The sequence below is a fragment of the Paramisgurnus dabryanus genome, chromosome 12, assembly GCF_030506205.2.
Source record: "Paramisgurnus dabryanus chromosome 12, PD_genome_1.1, whole genome shotgun sequence".
Taxonomy (NCBI): Eukaryota; Metazoa; Chordata; class Actinopteri; order Cypriniformes; family Cobitidae; genus Paramisgurnus; species Paramisgurnus dabryanus.
The window spans coordinates 30238402-30258439 of NC_133348.1; the positions used below are offsets into that span (position 1 = coordinate 30238402).

The following is a 20038-nucleotide window of genomic DNA, read 5'->3' on the forward strand; positions in this document are numbered from 1 at the left end:
GGAATGGAGCTTCTGAGTGGTTTGGTTGCAAACATTCATCAAAATATCTTCCTTTGTGTTCATCAGAACAAAGAAATACAGGTTTGTAACAACACGAATGTGAGTTAATGGTGACAGAATTTTTAATTTTGGGTTAACTATCCCTTTAAATGTCCTGGATTAATCTAAACCCTGTCCGGGAAACCGCCCCTAAATGTTTGTTTGGTCCAAAATTTGGTCCATGTAAATAATAAAATCTGAAGAGCGTTCCCAAGATAGCAATCAAGTATGTTCGACGTCATGCCGCACTGCAAGAACCGACAAGTGATGACGTCAAATTACCGCGAGAGCGAATCGAAATTAGATTTCTCCGCGTGCTTTCTCGACTCGCTCTCGCCGTACTTTGACGTCATCCGCCTGTCGTTATTGCAGCGCGCCACATGAAATCGAACAACCCTATTGACTCCGGGATGGACCCGCTCAGACGGACAGGCATATGACATCAAAGTACCCCGAGGGTAGATTGCTTTCAAATCGCTCTCGCGGTACTTTGATGTCTTATGACTGCCAGTCTGCGCAGCGCCTCATAAAGTTCATCTTCACGCACCCCATCGCTCTCTCTCTCTGTGGTCATCCGACAGTAGCACGTCTTTCCCAGTTTCCGTAAGGACTTTTGTTAATTTTCTGTATTATGATGAAAACGGAGGGCATCGCGGGCATCGAGCAGTTCGATAGCCCGGGTAAGGGCAGAGGTCTGCGGGTGAGCAAAGCTTTCGGAGTCGGTGAACTGCTGTTCTCATGTCCAGCTTATTCATACGTGCTGTCCGCCAGTGAGAGAGGATTAATCTGTGAGCAATGCTTCACAAGGTCTGTACATTATCAGATATATTATGCTCATATTATATAGGTGATTGTCACTCTTGTAAAAAGTTTATGATCACCCTTATGAAGGTTTCATTATGATATCATGGAAGATTGTCAAATGGTAACCATATTTTAAAATGCTAATGATTACTGGGACAACATAGAAGTGCCACAAGTTACAAAAAGTTATGTCTCAGGAAGTTTTAATAAACTAAATGGTTTATAAATTAGGGCAGGTGAAATTGAGGTACTTCAATGTCTAAAAACTTAAAGAGTCATTGCAATATCATACTGAATGTTTACCAGTACCATACTCATATACCATGGTATTTTATTGTCACTTTCTGCTATGTTTTATAGTGTGTTGTTATGTTGAGATTCAGTTCTGTCCTCTCATCTTGCAATAATAAAATTCATTTTATTCATTGAATGAAATAACAAATCTGGAGTTAACCGATGTCATTGGTATTTTATGGATGCATCTCTTGTTTCTAAAATGGCCAGAGGGTCATGTCTAAAAATACTGCCAAATGGCTGATAGCAGATGGTCAAACACAACAACACTTTAGCTGTGTGCTTGTAAATGATAGTGGAGATATGCAGACAGCTGCTTTACAGGAATCAAATTTTTCTCTACTGGAGTCTGTTTGATTCTCTTTAGTTCTGAATAAACTTTACCTGAGAAATATTACCTCACAGAGTCAAAGAGTTTGGGAAATAAAGTCAGATATCCATATATAATAATTGTACAGCGTAAGTGTTAGTATTCAGTTGTGTTTTTACATTTTGTGTGCAGGAAAAAAGGTCTTGCAAAATGTGGGAAGTGCAAGAAAGCATTCTACTGCAATGTGAAGTGTCAGGTAATCTCTTTCTCTCTCGCTCTCTCTCTCTCTCTCTCTCTCTCTCTCTCTCTCTCTCTCTCTGTCCTAAACACAAAGTTAAATAATAGAATAAATAAGTAGTTTACATGTATCATATATGTACATATAATGGAGACATTAAAGGAATAGTTCACCCAAAAATGAAAATAATGTAATTAATGACTCACCCTTATGTCGTTCCAAACTCGTAAGACCTCCGTTCATTCAGACCTACAGTCACGTGACTTTAGTTTCACAACAGACGCGAAAGAAGAGACGATGCTGAATAAAGTCGTAATTTTTGTTATTTTTGGACCAAAATGTATTTTCGATGCTTCAACACATTCTAACTGACCCACTGATGTCACATGAACTACTTTGATGATGTTTTTATTACCTTTCTGAACATGGACACTGGACAGTATACCGTACGTACGTAGATTTTTAATGAAGGGTCAGCAAGCTCTCGGACTAAATATAAAACATCTTAAACTGTGTTTCGAAGATGAACGGAGGTCTTACAAGTTTGGAACGACATGAGGGTGAGTTTTTGGGTGAACTATCCCTTTAAGTCAGGTCAGATTGATTTAATCTGTAATGGCTTTCCATTAAAGTCAGTGGTGATTTGGTTTTAAAGACCAAAGTCCAATTTATACTTCTGCGCCAAGCCTGATGCATAACTCACGTGTAACAACGTGTCAATTCTATATGGACTGCAAGTGCTGTGATTGGTCTGCTACCGGAACCCTACCCTCAAGTCAAAAAAGTTGTGAGGTGAACCAATGAGGATCACTTTGGTCTTATCACTATTAAGACATAGGAAATTATCAGACATATGTAAACACATCTCCATTATTTTGATGTTGTTGTTTTTACTGTACTTCCACAGTTTAAACATGTTCAAGCCATTCCTAAACTTTGCATCGTTTATGCATACATAATCCTTAAAGTTATAAACAACTAAATATTAAAAAAATTTCCATTTGTTTTCCATGTTAAAAGTTATTTAATAAAAACACATTCATTTAATATTACTATTGGACATTTCTATGAAGGTACTTTTGACATGATTACATTCCAGCAGCACTTTTATTTTAGCTCTCTAAAAACGTCTTGAGATAAAACACCTTAAAATAGTCCTAAGGCGATTTCTGGAGATAAAACACATACAAATGTCTTGAGATATAAGACCTAAAAAGACTTTTAAGTCAATTGAAGACAATGCTTAAAAATTAAAGTAGCTAAACTTCAGTGTAACAACCACTGCTACCACAGTCAGGTGTGTATTATTGTCAATTATACCACGGGCTGTTGAATGCTTGATTCTGGTTGAGAAATGTTCCATGGGTATGCCTTATTTTTTGATAAACGCACACCTGACCTGTCAAATGTCTGAAAATAACCACCAGAGCAATGTCTTTGGTAACCGTGGTATAAGAGGAATATTTGCCTCCGGTCCTTTGAATTATTTGAAAATAATGCAGCCCCTCTGTGTTATGGCTTTACCACTTTGGCTGTGCATTATTTTTGAATAATTCAACAGCCCGCCGTCAATTATTTCTTACTTGCCTGTCATCAGTTATTTCTTAAAAGTATTATTACATTGATGTATACACCTGTGCATAATTTTTGTGTGTATTTGATAGAAAAAGAACTGGGCCATGCACAAGCTGGAGTGTAATGCCATGTGTGTGTTTGGTGAGAAGTGGAGTCCTTCAGAGACCGTGAGACTGGTGGCCAGAATCATCGCTAGACTGGTAAGACACTTTTATTCTGTTCATTCATAAAGAATCAACGTTTAAAGACTAAAGAGTGATTGACATGTTTTTACTGATACAGAGAGGCCAGACAGAGAGAAGCCCATCAGAAAAACTGCTCTTACTCAGGGATATGGAAGACCGTAAGTATCAGAAATACATCTAATCTGCATGTTAAAGGGACACTCCACTTTGTTTGAAAATATGCTAATTTTTCAGCTCCCCTAGAGTTAAACATTTGATTTTCACCATTTTGGAGTCCATTCAGCTGATATCCGGGTTTGGCAGTACCACTTTTAGCATAGCTTAGCATAATCCATTGAATCTGATAAAACCATTTAGCCTGGCTCCGCCCTCCTACGTGCTTCCGCTTATTTTTCATTTCGCTTCAGCAGTACGTCTGGGATGGCTCTATAGAGTTTCGTTTTCTCCTGCAAAAATCTGCAGGACCAATCAGCGAACAGATTGGGGTGGCTAAGAACGATGACGTTGAGGTCGTGCGTCAGTTTGAGTTGTAGTTCAGTAATGGCAGCGGAGAAAGATGTGAGAAAAGCTATTCGGCCTGTTGTTGCAAAACTGCCGAATATACAGAAGTTAAAGCCGGAGCAAGAACCAGGTTTGCTAACTTTTGTTTGTCTGATTATTCTGACTTGTTGTTTCCGGACGGTTTCGGTGCATGATATACGTCACGACCATATGTTAGCGATTGGCTCTGGCAGATCCTGAGTGACTCTGGGCAGATCCAATAGTTTTAAACTTCAACAATGGACCCTCCTTAACGGAAGTAACGCTTTGCAATGGAGCGTGGCCAGACTCTCTGTACAAATGAAATGAATGTACGGTTGGACCAGGCTAAAAACCATTAGCATTGCGCTAAAAAATAACCAAAGAGTTTCAATTATACTACGCAGTGCCCGAAAGTAGTCCCCTGCTATTTAAAGTTTCCAAGGGGACTACTTTCAGGCACTGCGTATGTTACGACAGCAAAGTCCTTGATTATTACGCCAGAATAAGAGTATAGTTCATAGCCATATCGGCCTAGAAAATCACAATTTTAAATTTTTCATCGGACTTAGTACACAATGTAACTACAGAAGAGTCAAGTTTTAAATAGGAAAAATATGGAAACTGTTTGGTTATTTTTTAGTGCGATGCTAATGGACTAATCAGATTCAATGGATTATGCTAAGCTATGCTAAAAGTGGTTGCGCCAGACCCGGAGATCGGCTGAATGGAGTTTTATCTTTCGACATTGGCATTTGATTTTTGCATTTGGTCACGAGAGGCTTAAAGAAATCGAGGGGAAATTCATTAAGTCACTTTGATAAAAAGCGTCAGCTAAATGCACAAATCTAAATTCACTAAATGGTTGTGTTTTGTTTACTATGTAAATTACGCAAATTATAGATTGTGCCAAATAAATTGACTTGTTATTGTCATGCTAAAATCTGTTCTAAGAATGATCATGACTAAAAATTGTCTAGTTTTTTATATTATTCTCCTACGTATGTTTTATTTCTTCATGTTTTGCATTCATATATCTCTGTTAAACCCTCATAATATATTTAGCTAGTTTCTTTTTCTTTTGTAATAATTCTTTAAAAGTTAAAAAGTGCAAAAGTAATTGACCCCGTATAATTTGTACGATTTTGCCAGGTAATTGAATTATTTTGCAAAGAGACCAATCAGCCAATCATGTGGTCGCAAGTCATTTATTCATGTACAGTAGAGATAATGGTCAAGAGGATCTGCTGTTCAAACCAAGCATCACAATAAAGAAGATGGGGATGTAAGTGACTTGAAACATTGGTTGCCTGTGGCAAAGAAGCAGGTTTTATTTTAAGGAAAATAACACAATTTTTCAATATTTTACTATGTTCTTACCTCAACCTAGATTAAATAATACACACTTATCTTTTTTCATTGCGTGCACTTAATCTTTGTACAGCGCGTCGTGAATGTGTTAGTATTTAGCCTAGCCCCATTCATTCCTTAGGATCCAAACAGGGATGAATTTAGAAGCCACCAAACACTTCCATGTTTTCCCTATTTAAAGACTGTTACATGAGTAGTCACACCATTAAGTATAGTGGCACAAAATAAAACGTGACGATTTTTAAGCGAATAAAAATTAGAACTACAGTATATTGTATGGCTGAAGAGCACTTGCGGCACGTCGACCTCAGGCGCAGTAATATTGATGGAAGTTTGAGCATCTATCCATCCCAGGGCTCCAGACTGCCACCAAATGGGGGCATTTTGCCACCAAAATTTGAGATTGTGCCACTGAATTTTACATCCTATAAATACATGTGCGACCAGTAAATTTGATCATTTTTTGTGATGTGACACTGAATTTGAAACAGCACATTGTACTTTCTGCATCTATCATCAAAGTATTTATTAGTAATACAGTGGAAATTTGTAGAAATGTGATTATTTGGTTAGCATGTTGATTTATGGTGTGTGCCCCTACATTTTTTGGTTGTGCCCCTAAAATTTTCAGTTGGGGGCCACTGTGCTCCTAGTAAAAAAAGTTAGTCAGGAGCCCTGCATCCTGTCTTATAGCAATGGTTGAGAAGAAATGCATTGAGAATGAGAAACGGGGGAAAATATCTTAGTACAAACTTGAGCTACAATGTGTAATTCATCTTTATGGATGAATTAGTAATGCATTCTTATTGTATAAGTTTGATTATTTCATCAGAATATAAGTATAGTAGTATAGAAATAATGTTATAACATCTTTCTCTCAGACGTGGAGGAGTTGGATAATGAAAAAAGAGAGTTGACTGAAGCAGATATCGCAGGTCTTCATCAGTTTTACTCCAAATATCTGGACTTCCCTGACCATCAGGCTCTGCTCAGACTTATCTCACAGGTAAACACACTTTCAGAATACCAGTTACTCATATAATTAAACTCAAAGATGGCGTAAGAAAGCAAATAACCATGATAATAACTAGGGCCGGGCATAGATTAATCTCATACAAAATACAAAAAAGTACTTTTTTGCATAATATATGAGTTTGTGATTTGTGTAAATATAATGTATGTTTAAACACACACACATACATACATACATATATATATATATATATATATATATATATACATTTAAGAAATGTTTTATTTAAATATCATTTTTTATTTATATATAGTTTAGAATATATGAAAATATAAATAAATGTATATACACATGTAAATGTTTCTTAAATACATACATGAATGTATGTGTGTATGGCCGAAACATGTTGGTGGTATTTTTAAGTTCCATTATGAACTAGCACCTTTATTAAAGCGGTTTTATAATTAAGAAGAGTGCCTTGGTTTCCTTTTGTTATTTATGAATGTGTGTGTATTTATATATACATAATAATAACACATCACAAACTCATGTTATGCAAAAAATTACTGTTATTTTGTATGAGATTAATCTAGATTAATCTATGCCCAGCTCTACTAATAACACTAACGGCAGATGTTTTTCTTTCTGTCTTCAGATTCACTGTAATGGCTTTACTCTGGAGGATGAGGAACTCTCACACATAGGTTTAGCTGTATTTCCAGAGTAAGTACACACATACAATACAGTACACACCATTTTACTGATGATTTGTTGACCAGGGATCTTCTCTTTAAGTTTCTGGCTGATAAGTTGGCAGTGAGGTTAATTGGGTCGGACTTTATCATCAAGGTCTGCATCTTGGCAGAGGTGGAGCTTTGGCCGAGAGATCGAAGAGAATGGCATTAGTTTCCTAGCAAATTTGATTGTCCTCACAAATAGATTGTGATCTAATAAAATAGTATATACTTCATCAGGGCTGCCCAATGGCTAAAAGGATTTTATAAAATAAATTATATTCCACAACACATATACATTCAATTCAATTTTATTTATATAGTGCTTTTCACAATTGTTAATTGTTTCAAAGCAGCTAGGGATGGACAACATAAGCAGCACAATACAGCGGTCTGACATTTAACCCTACTAGCGAGCTTCTAAGTTAAGCCATTGTCAACTAACTCCTTATAGTAATTTAGTTTCGTATAAATTTTAAAATGTTACTTTGTAAGATACTTTGTAAAACAGTTGTTAATCTGATAGTAATATGTGTATTTATCAAAAAGTTGCGCTCAGTAAAGTCGCTTATTCAGCAGTCCAATCACAATGGATGAGCGGCAGGACAAACACTACGATCGGACATCCTTCCTCTGCTTCTGAACAAAAACATAAAAGTTAATAATATAGTGTGTTGATTACTATATATAACACCCCGTGCTACCACAAAATGAATACGCCTTGATTAAAAAATATGGATGTAGTGTCTGTGACCTCACCCATAGAAGTTTTTGGAAGCCAATAGTTGGCGGGGCCTGCCGTTGCCATCTTAGCATCACGTCAAGGCACGTCACTCGCGGATAACTGAAAATAGGTAAAGAGGTGGGACGTAGGTGAAGCTGAGGTGGCTGGTTGCTGAAACCACGCCACCCTAACTCGACTGTAGTTCACCCGTCACTCAAGTGGCCACGCCCCGAATTATGAAGAACTTTAAAGCTTAAAGCGTTACTAAACCCTTGGTCAGAGCCTGACTCCGCCCACTGGCAATATTTGAAAAATGCAAGAAAAGTGGGCAGATCCCAACGGAGATAGAGGGGACGAACTAAGTGTGTGGTGAGATCGGAACCTGCTTACGTCACGAGTCATTTTTTGGACCCAACATCCAATAGGAAAATTCAACTGCAGTAGCCACCGTTCAACCTGAAGAGGGCAGCACTCAGACGTTTTTACACCATAAATTGTAGTTTTGAAACACTTTATATCCAAATGTCAAAAAACTTACTAAAATCAATGAACAGCACTAATAAAGCATCATTCTTACAGATCATTAACTAAAAAAAGGTGGTTTAGGGTTTAGTTACTCTTTAATATAATTTAAATGGATGAGTTATAAAAAAATCACCACCCTCATAGTTGTCATGAAGGGGAAAATAACTATATAGACCAAAAACACTCTTTGTACCAGGCTGTTACCACCCAAGTCTGTCATTTAAACATGGAGGTCTATGGAAATTGACTCCCTTTTGGAGCCGGCCTCTAGAGGCCAGTCGATGAATTGCAGTTTAAATCACTTCCGTATTGGCTTCATCAGGGAATACTTAAGCATTTAAAGGTAAATACTTATTTTAAGCCTTATTTTTTTCATTAAGGGTACCCTTAACCCTATATCTAAGGGATTTCTTAGCTTAAGGGCTTTCATGCAATAGAGCACTGATATTTAGTCCAAAAAATGAATAAAACGAAGTATTTTACTGGCTCTCTTTGGGTTTTTAATAAGATTTTTTCTGTCTCCGTTGCTCTCTCAGTATTGCCCTCGTGAACCACAGTTGCTGTCCTAATGTCATAGTCACATACAGAGGTATCAATGCCGAAGTGAGAGCTGTACAAGAGATCAGTCCAGGACAGGAGGTCAGTATATCACTCTTTACAATACCATATGTCTCTTTAGACTTGCATAATCTATAATCAGTCTATTGATCAGGCACATGATAGATAGAGTCAAGTTGGTATATTGAGAACATTATACAATTGTTACTGCGTAACTGTAAATCAGGATTGCATATGAAATATTTCATGTTAATGTTAAAATGGTTTGTGTGTAGATATATATCAGCTATATAGACCTGCTGTACCCTACAGTGGACAGAATAGAGAGACTCAGAGATACCTACTACTTCAGCTGCGACTGCAAAGAGTGTTCAACTAAATCCATGGTACGTGCAAAATCTCAATGGCTCAGTCAGAGCCGGACTAACTAACACTGAGTCGAAAAACCCAAATACAAATATTCTGAGCGAGCAAGATTTTCATCGCAAACTTGTGTATTGATAAATGTCTACTACATTATTTGCATACAAACTGCACGTTAATGTGCATGAGACCATTTATATTCTTTTGTTTGCACATATTTACACTTTGCTCAGTTGGCATTCCTCATTATGGACATTTGTGACCCTGGACCACAAAACCACACATAAGAGTCAATTTTTTGAAATTCAGATTTATACTTCATCTGAAAGCTGAATAAATAGGCTTTCCATTGATGTATAATGAAAAAAAAATCACAATATTTTGAAACATTTAAAGGCATAGTTTACCCCAAAATGAAAATTCTGTCATGATTTATTCACTCTCATGTTGTTATAAACCTGTATGAAATTTTTTTTTGTTCTGATAAAAACAAAAAAAAAGATATTTTGAGGAATGTTTTTAACCTAACCATTCATGAGCCCCATTCACTTCCATAGTATTATTTTTCATATTATGGAAATCAATGGTGCTCATAAATGGTGACACATGACAGAATTTTAATTTTTGGGTCAACTATCTCTTTAAAGGGGACATATCATGAAAATCTGTCTTTTTCCATGTTTAAGTGCTATAATTGGGTCTCCAGTGCTTTTATCAACCTAGAAAATGTGAAAAAGATCAACCCAGTAACTTAGTTTTGGTAAACCATTTTTTTTGCAAGAATGTGAAAAAATAGATAATTGAAATTTGGCTCCCCTTGTGATGTCAGAAGGGGAAAATACCACCCCTTAATCTGCACTATCCAACCACGGCACTGACACATTTGCATTTAAAAGGACACCCAATAAATGGCAATTTTTTGCTCACATCTACAAAATGGCAGTTTTAACATGTTATATGTATAAAATGTATGAAATACCTTCATGTACATGATCTTTACTTAATATAATTTTGGCATAAAAATCTATAATTTTTACTCATACATTTAGTGTTGGTATTGCTACAAATATATCTGTGTGACCTACAGTATTTCTGGTTTTGTAGTGCAGGGTCACATTTGACTACAATACTTGTATATTGCTGAGAGTCATATTTAATCCACAGAGACTACGTAGTCGAGTATAATTTGGCTTTTGTGTGTCTATGCAGGATATGATGAAGATGAAGGTGAGGAAATTGAGTGATGAAATAAGTCAGAAGGAGATCAGCGATATGGTGCGTTACGCTCGAAATGCCGTAGAAGAATTTCGCAGAGCCAAACGCGAGAAAAATATCCTTTTCTGCTCCTTTTGAAAAAACGAATTGTGTTCATGTGAAAGATGATGGACAGTTGTATCTGAGAATGCTTGAGGGTAAGTCCAGGGGTAATTTTGACATTTGGCCGGAGTATAACTTTAAGGCAGTGATCCAAACATTACGTCAATGAGTTTCCACAGACAGGCATCCCTGCATGATATTCCTATGTGTTTAATATAAATTGGTGAAATGTTTATTGAATCTTGACTCTGGCTCAAGTCCTTTGGAGCTGTTGGAGATGTGTGAACTCATCATCGATAAAATGAGTTCAGTTTTCGACGACTCTAACGTCTACATGCTCCATATGATGTACCAGGCCATGGGCGTCTGTCTCTACACGGAGAGCTACGATGATGCGGTTAGATACGGCGAAAAAGTTGTCAAGTCTTACAAGTGAGCACACGCACATAAATTCTTGTGTATCTGTGTGTTTTCCATGAATATTAACCTTTTTTGGGTTTCTCTTTAGCGTGCTTTACCCTACGCACTCTCTCAATATAGCATCAATGTATCTTAAACTGGGCCGACTCTACATCGCTCTGGACAGAAAGTCCACCGGCATCAGTGCCTTTCAAAAGGTAAATACACAATGGTTATAAAGTATAAACTCCTACTTATTCTACATTTCAAAGTCCTTTTGAGTCAGAGTGTTATGTGAAATATTATGTGAACTATTAAGTGTCTTGACTTTTTCCTGTACTGAGACCAGTCTCTTCTTATTTGCTCATCATAATGTGGTTTATAATAATAAATATGTCAAGAAAAGCTACAATTCATGATTAAATTAGGAAGATTGCATAAAAATAATTTGATAACTATATTATACATAATATTTTTTAGGTAGATATCACATATTTTTACAGAAACTTAATTTACTTAATTTCCATATGTGTGAAATTTACTTGAAAAATATTACTGCAAAAACTTGCAAAATTAAGTAAATCATATTTAGTTTTTTCAGTGTAGTTATGTATATCGTATTGCTTTTCTTGCAATAGATCCTACTTATATCTACACATTGCACCTTTAAAGTTCATATATAATTCATTTTGCAAAAGCATTATCTGGTGGTATATACAATAATGTTTAAATTGTTTTGTATCTTAAAATAAATGTTTTATTGTGCCAACAGCCGTGATTATAGAGTGATAACCATGTTTGTGTTTCAGGCATTGGCCATTATGGAGGTCTGTCATGGGAAAGATCACCCATATGTAACGGAGCTCAAACGAGAAATCATTGGTGATGAATAATCTGACAGGACATTGAATTTAACCTTATACATGTGAATGAATGAAGAAACTCTCTTCAGTGAGATTTATGAGAAACAAAATGTGTGTTAAACCTGTATAAGTTTTAAATGTACTTCATGTTAAATAAATGTATTTGTTATAAGATGAAGAAAATATAGCAAAATCTTTTAGCACTTATTGGATCCCTTAAAGACTTGATTGTTACAAGTCATTCCTATTTATTGATGCCTTATTTTACACCAATTGGATATTCAGTATTCCTTAGGGAACTTGTTGCTCGTTCTGTAATGCATTGTGATTGCTCTCATTCATATTTCTGTATCTTTTCTAGTTCAAGTAAAAACGGTTCTCAAAGTTGCATTACAATTAATAGCACTGAAGCGTTTCATAGGATGGGCACCACATCATAATACTTTATTGCTGAAAAAGAATGTCATTAACATGTAATATTTGGATAGGCAGTGCATATACAAAATGAATGATTGGCAAATAAACATAAGGATTAAAAGCTAAGCAAAGGTAAAAATAATAATGCATACATAGATTCGCAGATAACTATTAATTTGTGAATGCAAACATTTGTATCAAAAACATGCATAGGTGTCTATTCACAAAAGGAAATATAAAATATTCACAATCAAGATCATCAATAAAATATAACTTTACTTTTTATTTCATAGAAACAAAACAAAAAAAATATTTCAATATATAACAACTGTTTTTGCATCTGGGATACTCAAAATATTAATAAAAATAAGGACAAACTCCAAAGATTCAATATTTCATTCGATGAGCAGTAACTGTGTAACAGAATCGTGTCTTTTGATTTATACAACTGTACCCTAACTGACCTCAGATCTGAAATAAAAGTTGCAAAGTGAAAGATTCATTTATTAAACACAGCATAAATAAAATTTAAAATATAATAATACAAAATATCAAATACTTTATTGAGTTAATAGGATCTTAATGTGCTTTAGGCAACCAATAACTTTATTACATTGAAAATACAAATGAATTATTCAGGAGAGTTTGGGTTTGCTGCTATCAGCTGTAGATAGATATCCAAAAAACAGATTGCTTTCCAAATAATATTTTATTTCTAAAATCACTTTTAGGCCGTCTGACACAATATTGACTTTAGGTCAATTAGTGGTGTCTCACACCTAAAACTTTTATTTTTATTTTCTGTTATGTTTTATAAAAGTCATGCAGGTCTGAAACAACACAAGAACACATTAAATATAAAACCCAAATTCAAGAGTCATTAAAGCTATAAAATTAAAAGTTTTATTGTAAACACCTCACATATACTGAACCCTTTTCTTCTCCTGCCAAAAGTGAATTAATTTAAATTTAAACTAATTTGTGGGATTGTTGTCAGGAATGTTTTTTTTTAAAAAAAGGAATGTGAGTCTCAGATGAGTCTGGAGTGCTTGAGGAACTGAATCAAAACCTGATACACAAACTTATACTGACAGACCGTCTCTACCATCAACATCCTCTGCTGTCTCAATAGATCCAACATCACTGGAACCTCCACTCGCTGATCAACAGACAAAAAACAAACAGAGTTTGTTAAAAATTTACAAAGGCTAGTCAAATATCTGCTTGAACTTAGTAGTGCTAGCACGATTTGGCACTCTTGTTTGCATTAGGAATAAATACTGATGCATATACAGTATACAGGATGCGATTTGTGAAAATGGGGGATTGTATCAAATATTTTTTATTTATAAAAAATTATGAACCACAAGCTTATATACATTTTTCAGGGTATTAAGCTATTTCTTGTACCTCTTAAAAAAAATATAATATGTCTGGTAATATTTCTTGGATTTGTTTTGTGACAGTCCTATTAAATACGATGATATGCTTGATTGCAATTCTTTTAATTTATTATTGGGCTGTCGCACTAAAATATGGATCATTGGAGACATTTGAAAAATCCGGGAATAGATTAAAAAAGGATCATGACATAACTGGCTCTCCTGATTTTGATCATGGGACAACATTTCAATCAACCACTCAGATTTAGGAAATAAGTTTACATTTTGTTTCAGGTTTAAGGTTGCAATCAGGATTAGCTGCTTTTAGAGCATTGCTTTTCACTTATAATTTCTCTCTGATCTTAAGCCCGGTGCACACTGTGAGATTTCAGCCAGGATTTAGCTGTCTGGGACAAATTTTGAAATCCTAAAAGATTTCTGGAATCCTAGGCTAAAATGCACCGTCTTTGATCGCTAGTTTGACATGTTCACAGACAGACGATTAATGGCCGTTGCGATCAAAATTGTCCTCCGACAAAATTCTGGCAGTGTCAGAAATTTTGTGAGACAATCCTGCTGTGTGACATCTCCCTACAACAACCGGCAGCTCAATAACCAATAGTGATGTTAGGTTCTTGAACGAATCGTTCTTTTGAGCCGGTTCTCAGGAAGTAACCGGTCGAGCCGGTTCGCAAGTCGAACTGAATCGAACTGGGCATAGGTTCCGGGTTGATGACGCAGGACGCACAGCCGAAATAGCACGTCGGACTTAGAACCGAACGAAGTTTGTCGATGATTGCCGAGGCGAGGATTGCCGACGATTCTGACGGATGAGTTGCTGACACTGCGTGTGAATCACCGAGGATTTGAACGAGCCTGATGCGCAAAGTTTTTTGTTTTATTAGTTTCTTGATATGCTTGTTTTATTAGAAAGCTTTAGTTTTAAATACGATTTTTTTTTGCATGCAAATCATATTGTAGTTGTTTAAGGAAGACCAATGAGTTTAACACACAAGTTTATTTATTATTTATACTTACACACATCCGCAATTGTGCATCAGTGTCTTTTAGGAATCTTATTCAAGTTGTAGGCTTGTCAAAACTCAGTTATATCTGGCATTTACGATTTATTAATTATTTATGATCCGCGATTTAAACTGTGACCACAAACATTACTAACTTGTGAATGCAAGGCAATAAATCAGCTGCCTTCACAAAAACAACTTTTTATTTAAATGTTTTAATGTTTTGACACAAACGACTTTATTTGAGTGTTTCATTGATACAATAAATGCGTATAGTAATGTCATTTCTTGATGACGTCAGGAACCGGTGAATCGGCTTTTTGAACCGGTTCAATGAGCCGAACTGTCCGAAAAGAGCCAGTTCGCGAAAATGAATCGGACTTTGCATCACTAATAACCAATAGAAGCACAGAACCCGATGACGCAATTAGTGCGGCGGCAACAACAAATCAGTGCTGGCTCTTTGATTGCCCCCTGGTAGCTGGCTGCAGTCATAAACCCCGCCCTCTCCATGCAAAGGAACGGGACTCAGCTCTAAATAAAAAAAAATATACACTTCCAATGAAATATTCCGAAAGATGGTTTTGGTCCTTAAAGGTAGTTGTCATCACGCTGATATATTTCAATTGTTCATTTTTGCTGTAGAAATGGTGCATGTCGTTAAAGAGCTGAAGATCTTTGCCCGAACCCGACGGGACCCGTCGGGACCCATCGGGACCCGACGGGCTCGGGCGGGTTCGGGCTTCCTTTCTAACATTTTACACGGGCTCGGGGCGGGCTCGGGCTTGCGCTCCGGCTTTGTGAGGTAAATGAGAGGTCAAGTTCAATCAGTAGCGCAGGATCGCGCTGAATTCATTTACAGTGGATTGGATTTAATGATTTTCCTCATCAAAAACATGTAGCCTAATCTTGGTGAGTAGGTTTTTCAATGTGTAACTAAATATGAATCGAGTCTTAAATACATAATTTAGACAGAGGATATATGGCAGTAATGGAGAGAAGTGCCGACGCAAATCCCGCGGAGCCTTTCTCTTAATTTCGTTATTGCCAAATACCCATCTTAATTCAGAATGTATTATCTTAATTTAATTCGTTAAGAAATAATAATTTTATTGGCATATTTATAGTGTATTGCATAAGCCTATTTAGAATGAGATGTTACAATGTTACAGATGACTTATTTTATTTCTTTGTTTCAACTTCCAAGTGTCGTGTAGATTATTAGTCATGAATAAATAACGTTAAAACCTGTGTAAATTTCTCATTCTTGACAAAAGCTGTGTGTGTGCGCACATTTAAATAATGTCGGGCTGTAAACGGGTTCGGGCTTTTAAATAGCTGTCAATCTAAATGTACGTTCGGGTTCGGGCTGCATTCTGTCGGGCTCCGGACATTTCGGGCCTAACTTTTAAGGCCCGATTACAGCTCTATGTCGTTATGATTGGTGTGGTTGAACTGGGCGCGCAAACGTTTGGGCGGAAGTTTAATACCGCGGATCCGCCTCTGGCTCCATGGACGATTCCTTCTGCGCATGCCCTGGCTCCAAACTGACATTTTTACGTAACATGGCAGCGCCCACGGTCGGATATTTTTGGCTTCAATCCATAACAATGGAAGGTAGAGACGTTGCGTCATCCATCTTTTTTTTTTTTTTCCAGTTTATGGGTTAGGGTAGGGGTTTGCGGTGGGTTTAGGTATTATGTTCAAAAAGTTTTGTCGTGGGGAAAAACATTTCTCACTTGGCAAGAATCAGGTCGAGCTGACATAACCTAGACATGTTGTCGCCTATTATCACAGAAGTGGAAATGCTACCTGTTGTTTACTAAATTATTTTAGACTGTTTATGTGGCCGTTTGATGACCATTAATTATGGGAATAAAAAATTATAGGAATTTAAAGAGGGGGGATAATCTCCGCCATCGCCCCCCAGCAAATAGCACCCTGTATATAACTGTGAAGATGAGTATTTCAGGACACATTCATGTGTTTAAAACAAAGTAATCCAATAGAACAAATGCAGATTCACAAGAACTTACTACCCTGACATACATATGTGAAATCCAGACTATAGTCTCATAATAAAGTGATGAGTTTTGGACCATCAAAGTTGGATTTCACATTGATGGCCTTACTCAATCAATATTAAAGATTTCAAGGTTATTTTATCTCTAAATCATCCTACATAATGTAAAAAACATGGCCACCTAGTGGCTTGACTTCCCTAAATGGACTTTAGTTTTACACAGGGTTTATATAAAAGTGATCCTGTGATAAAAAAGGTTAATGAAGAGTAAAAACAGACCTGGTTATGCTCCAGACAGCTGATCATGAGTTCAGTAAGGATGACCACACCGGTACGACCCACTCCAGCACTACAATGAACGATCACCGGTGGGTTCAGACTCTTGGATGTGTCTAACATACTGTTGGTGTGACGGCGAACTGACTGGATCTCTTCAAGATACGCTGATGAGAAAAAGACAGAACAATCAGAACAAGTTTAATGGTTTGAGTATATGCCAGCAAAATATAGATTATACTGAACTGTGGTATATTCACAACACTATTTCAAAACATCTGATTTGACCAAGAAAAAAATAAAGTCTACTTTACGTGTTCAATGTTGACAATTCGATGGATTATCACAGTTAGATGTTACAATATAGATTTTGTTTTGCACATAGTGTCAAGTGAAATAATATGGACCAGCACAGATCACTCACAGGGAATACAAGGATTTGTTTTATTGAATGAATTTGGCATTTGTCCAACTTACACAGAAATCCTTGCACATATTCCGGACAGCCGTGCTCAGGCCAGTCCGTGTATTGCAGATGCCACACGGTTCGCTCCTGACCCGACAAAAGATGCTTCACTTTTAAACCCGTGGTCGCGTAACAACCAGAGTCCGTGCGGAACTTAGTGGTGACCTTAAATTTGCCGTGTGTGGCCGAGTTGTGTTTGGATCCCAGTTTGGGCCAGTACCTGTGACTCTTAGAGCGTCCACCCTCCTATAACAATCACACAAACATTTCACAACAATTCTCTGCATCTTTCTTTACATTAGGGGTTTTCAAACCTGTCCAGGAGGACCACTAGTACTGCACATTTTGCATGTTTCCCTTTAGTGACACATCTCATTCAGTTACCTTACACACCCAGTTCAGGTCTCGCAGTCTCTACTAATAAGCTGAAGATTTAAACCAGGTGTGTCCAATAAGGGAAATTGTGCAGTACTAGTGGTCCTCCAGGACAGGTTTGAAAACCCCTGCTTTACATGACAACTAATATTAATGATGATGTACTCTGACCGTACCTCCTCAGCTGTTACCATGGCGATGACACTGACACCCTGCTCCCAAATCATTTGCCAGAAATCGTGGGACGTGTTGGGCAGTGGACCTTGTGTGGCGATGTAGTGCCACTCCTCTCCACAAATCATCACCTTTACACAACACACAGAAGACCACCAAAACATTTCAATTCTGTAAACATTTACTCAAACTCATTTTTTCTTTCTTTAAAGGATTAGTCAATTTTCTTAAAGGTATAGCGGAAGATTTTCGTTTTCCGGGTGGATCACCACTGTTATTGGTCATCCCAGATGTCAATCATTCTGATTATATGTTGACGTATAACCGTCGCACGTGCTCGCCTCTACGTTCGCTTTCTGCACATGCGCACTTTCACGTGTATGTGTGTTGTGCTACGGTTTCAACCATTCATTGAAGGTCGCGTTCTCACTGTGTTTTTTTCAAAATGTCTGAGGGTCGCAAGAGAAAAAGTCTCTACGAATTGTATGACAAGAAGAGAAAGGACTATAAATAAAGAAACAAGACCAGATGTTTATGGGAGACTATTTCACACGCTGGCGTGAGCTAAAAGGACAGGTTGGGCTTCCCACGCGAAGTTTCTACTGGAAACCCTTACGAAAAAGAAGTTTATTGAAGTGTGCTATAAGTATTCTTCTTTTAAACTTAAAATAAGAAAGTATACTTTCAGTTTACTTTTTATGTACTTCTCTAAAATGTACTTTAGGTACTTCTTAGAAATATACTTAAATTGTACTAAAGTATACTTGACCTATACTGACCGAAATGTCTAAGTATATTTGGCCTATACTTGTTTACTGACATATACTTAAAAGTATAAAGTAAAAATGCAACAACGAAAGCTACATCAAGAAAGCTGCAAAAAGCCATATGAATAGCCCTGGTGAAAAATACATATACTTTATTGTATTTCAAGTATATTTAACTTTGCAATAGTACATTACAAATATACTTAGAAAGAAATGTACCATCTTTGAATATATTGAAAGTATGCTTACAACATATTTGCTTACAATTAAACTTTTAACATATTTCAAAATAATTATAATTTAGTATATTTTCTAAAAGTATACTTTAAAAAAATATACTTGGAGTTAAAGTTCTGTGCAATTTTTAAAGTATACTAATTTGAACTTATTTTAAAGTTTATTTTAGGTATACGTTATCTGTTAAAGTTATCATTATAATAATGCACTGACACTGACAGCATATTTATAAAATACATCATTTAGCATCCTTTAGAAACAGTATATTTTAAGTAAATTTTGAAAGTATATGTAGTGTACAAATTATCTTTATGGAGAATCTTTAGTGTTAGTAAACTAGTAAGTTATTAATTTTGTGCTGCAGGTATACTTGCAAGTATTCTTTTACTATACTTTTAGTTAACTAGTGTACTCATACTGAAAGTATACATGCAAGTGTTCTGTTAGTGTACTCTTAGTAAACTAGTAAGTTACTAATTGTGTGCTGCAGGTATACTTGCAAGTTTTCTTTTACTATACTTTTAGTTAACTAGTAGTTTACTACTCAACTTTACTTTAAGTGAACTTAACATCATACTATAAATATTAATATATTGCACTTAAAGTACAATACAATGTGTATAAATTTTTTTACTTGTACCTTTTAATTGTACTTTCAATTTGAAGCTAAATCTTTCGTATGCTATCAGTGAGCTAATCAAACAAAAAATAATAAATACTAAAATTTTATATATATATATATATATATATATATATATATATATATATATATATATATATATATATATATATATATATATATATATATATATATATATATAATGGGACACTAGAGTGGGACACTGTAGAAATTGTAAAAAAGGAATGGAATAATTTACAAATCTCATAAACTTATATTTTATTCACAATAGAATATAGACTATCTCTGCCCATCTTGACTTCTGAGAGACACTGCCACACTTTTTATACCCAATCATGTTGCCAATTAAGTTGCAAATTGGTCCTTTAGTTGTTCCTTATATGTACATTTAACTTTTATACTCTTATTGCTACCTGTCCCAACTTTTTGGGAATGTGTAGCTCTCATAAAATCCAAATTGAGCCA

General features: G+C 36.0%; 2 protein-coding genes across 2 annotated transcripts in view; one reads left to right on the forward strand and one right to left on the reverse strand.

Moving 5' to 3' along the window:
- Positions 1 to 555: 555 nt before the first annotated feature.
- smyd2b (SET and MYND domain containing 2b) lies at positions 556 to 11974 on the forward strand. The gene is made up of 12 exons (XM_073811457.1): positions 556 to 846; positions 1640 to 1703; positions 3350 to 3460; positions 3543 to 3603; positions 6217 to 6341; positions 6964 to 7031; positions 8828 to 8930; positions 9125 to 9235; positions 10422 to 10540; positions 10785 to 10961; positions 11038 to 11146; positions 11738 to 11974. The coding sequence occupies exons 1-12, from the start codon at positions 671 to 673 to the stop codon at positions 11819 to 11821; spliced, it is 1308 nt and encodes a 435-aa protein (XP_073667558.1). The 5' UTR covers positions 556 to 670; the 3' UTR covers positions 11822 to 11974.
- Positions 11975 to 12476: 502 nt separating this feature from the next.
- Positions 12477 to 20038, reverse strand: part of LOC135750053 (tyrosine-protein phosphatase non-receptor type 14-like) — a 51000-nt gene continuing 43438 nt past the window's right edge. The window contains exons 17-20 of the mRNA XM_065268831.2: positions 17932 to 18060; positions 17392 to 17626; positions 16918 to 17081; positions 12477 to 13367 (exon numbers count right to left, since the gene is read on the reverse strand). Coding sequence (XP_065124903.1) covers positions 13239 to 13367; positions 16918 to 17081; positions 17392 to 17626; positions 17932 to 18060 — 657 coding nt within the window. The 3' untranslated portion in view covers positions 12477 to 13238. The remainder of the gene's footprint in view (positions 13368 to 16917; positions 17082 to 17391; positions 17627 to 17931; positions 18061 to 20038) is intronic.

Excerpts from the sequence above, each read along its gene's own strand:
- smyd2b (XM_073811457.1), top strand. The coding sequence starts at position 671 with ATGATGAAAACGGAGGGCATCGCGGGCATCGAGCAGTTCGATAGCCCG. Across the intron at positions 3,461-3,542 it reads CCAGAATCATCGCTAGACTG|AGAGGCCAGACAGAGAGAAG; the intron begins GTAAGACACTTT and ends TTACTGATACAG. Across the intron at positions 8,931-9,124 it reads AGATCAGTCCAGGACAGGAG|ATATATATCAGCTATATAGA; the intron begins GTCAGTATATCA and ends GTTTGTGTGTAG.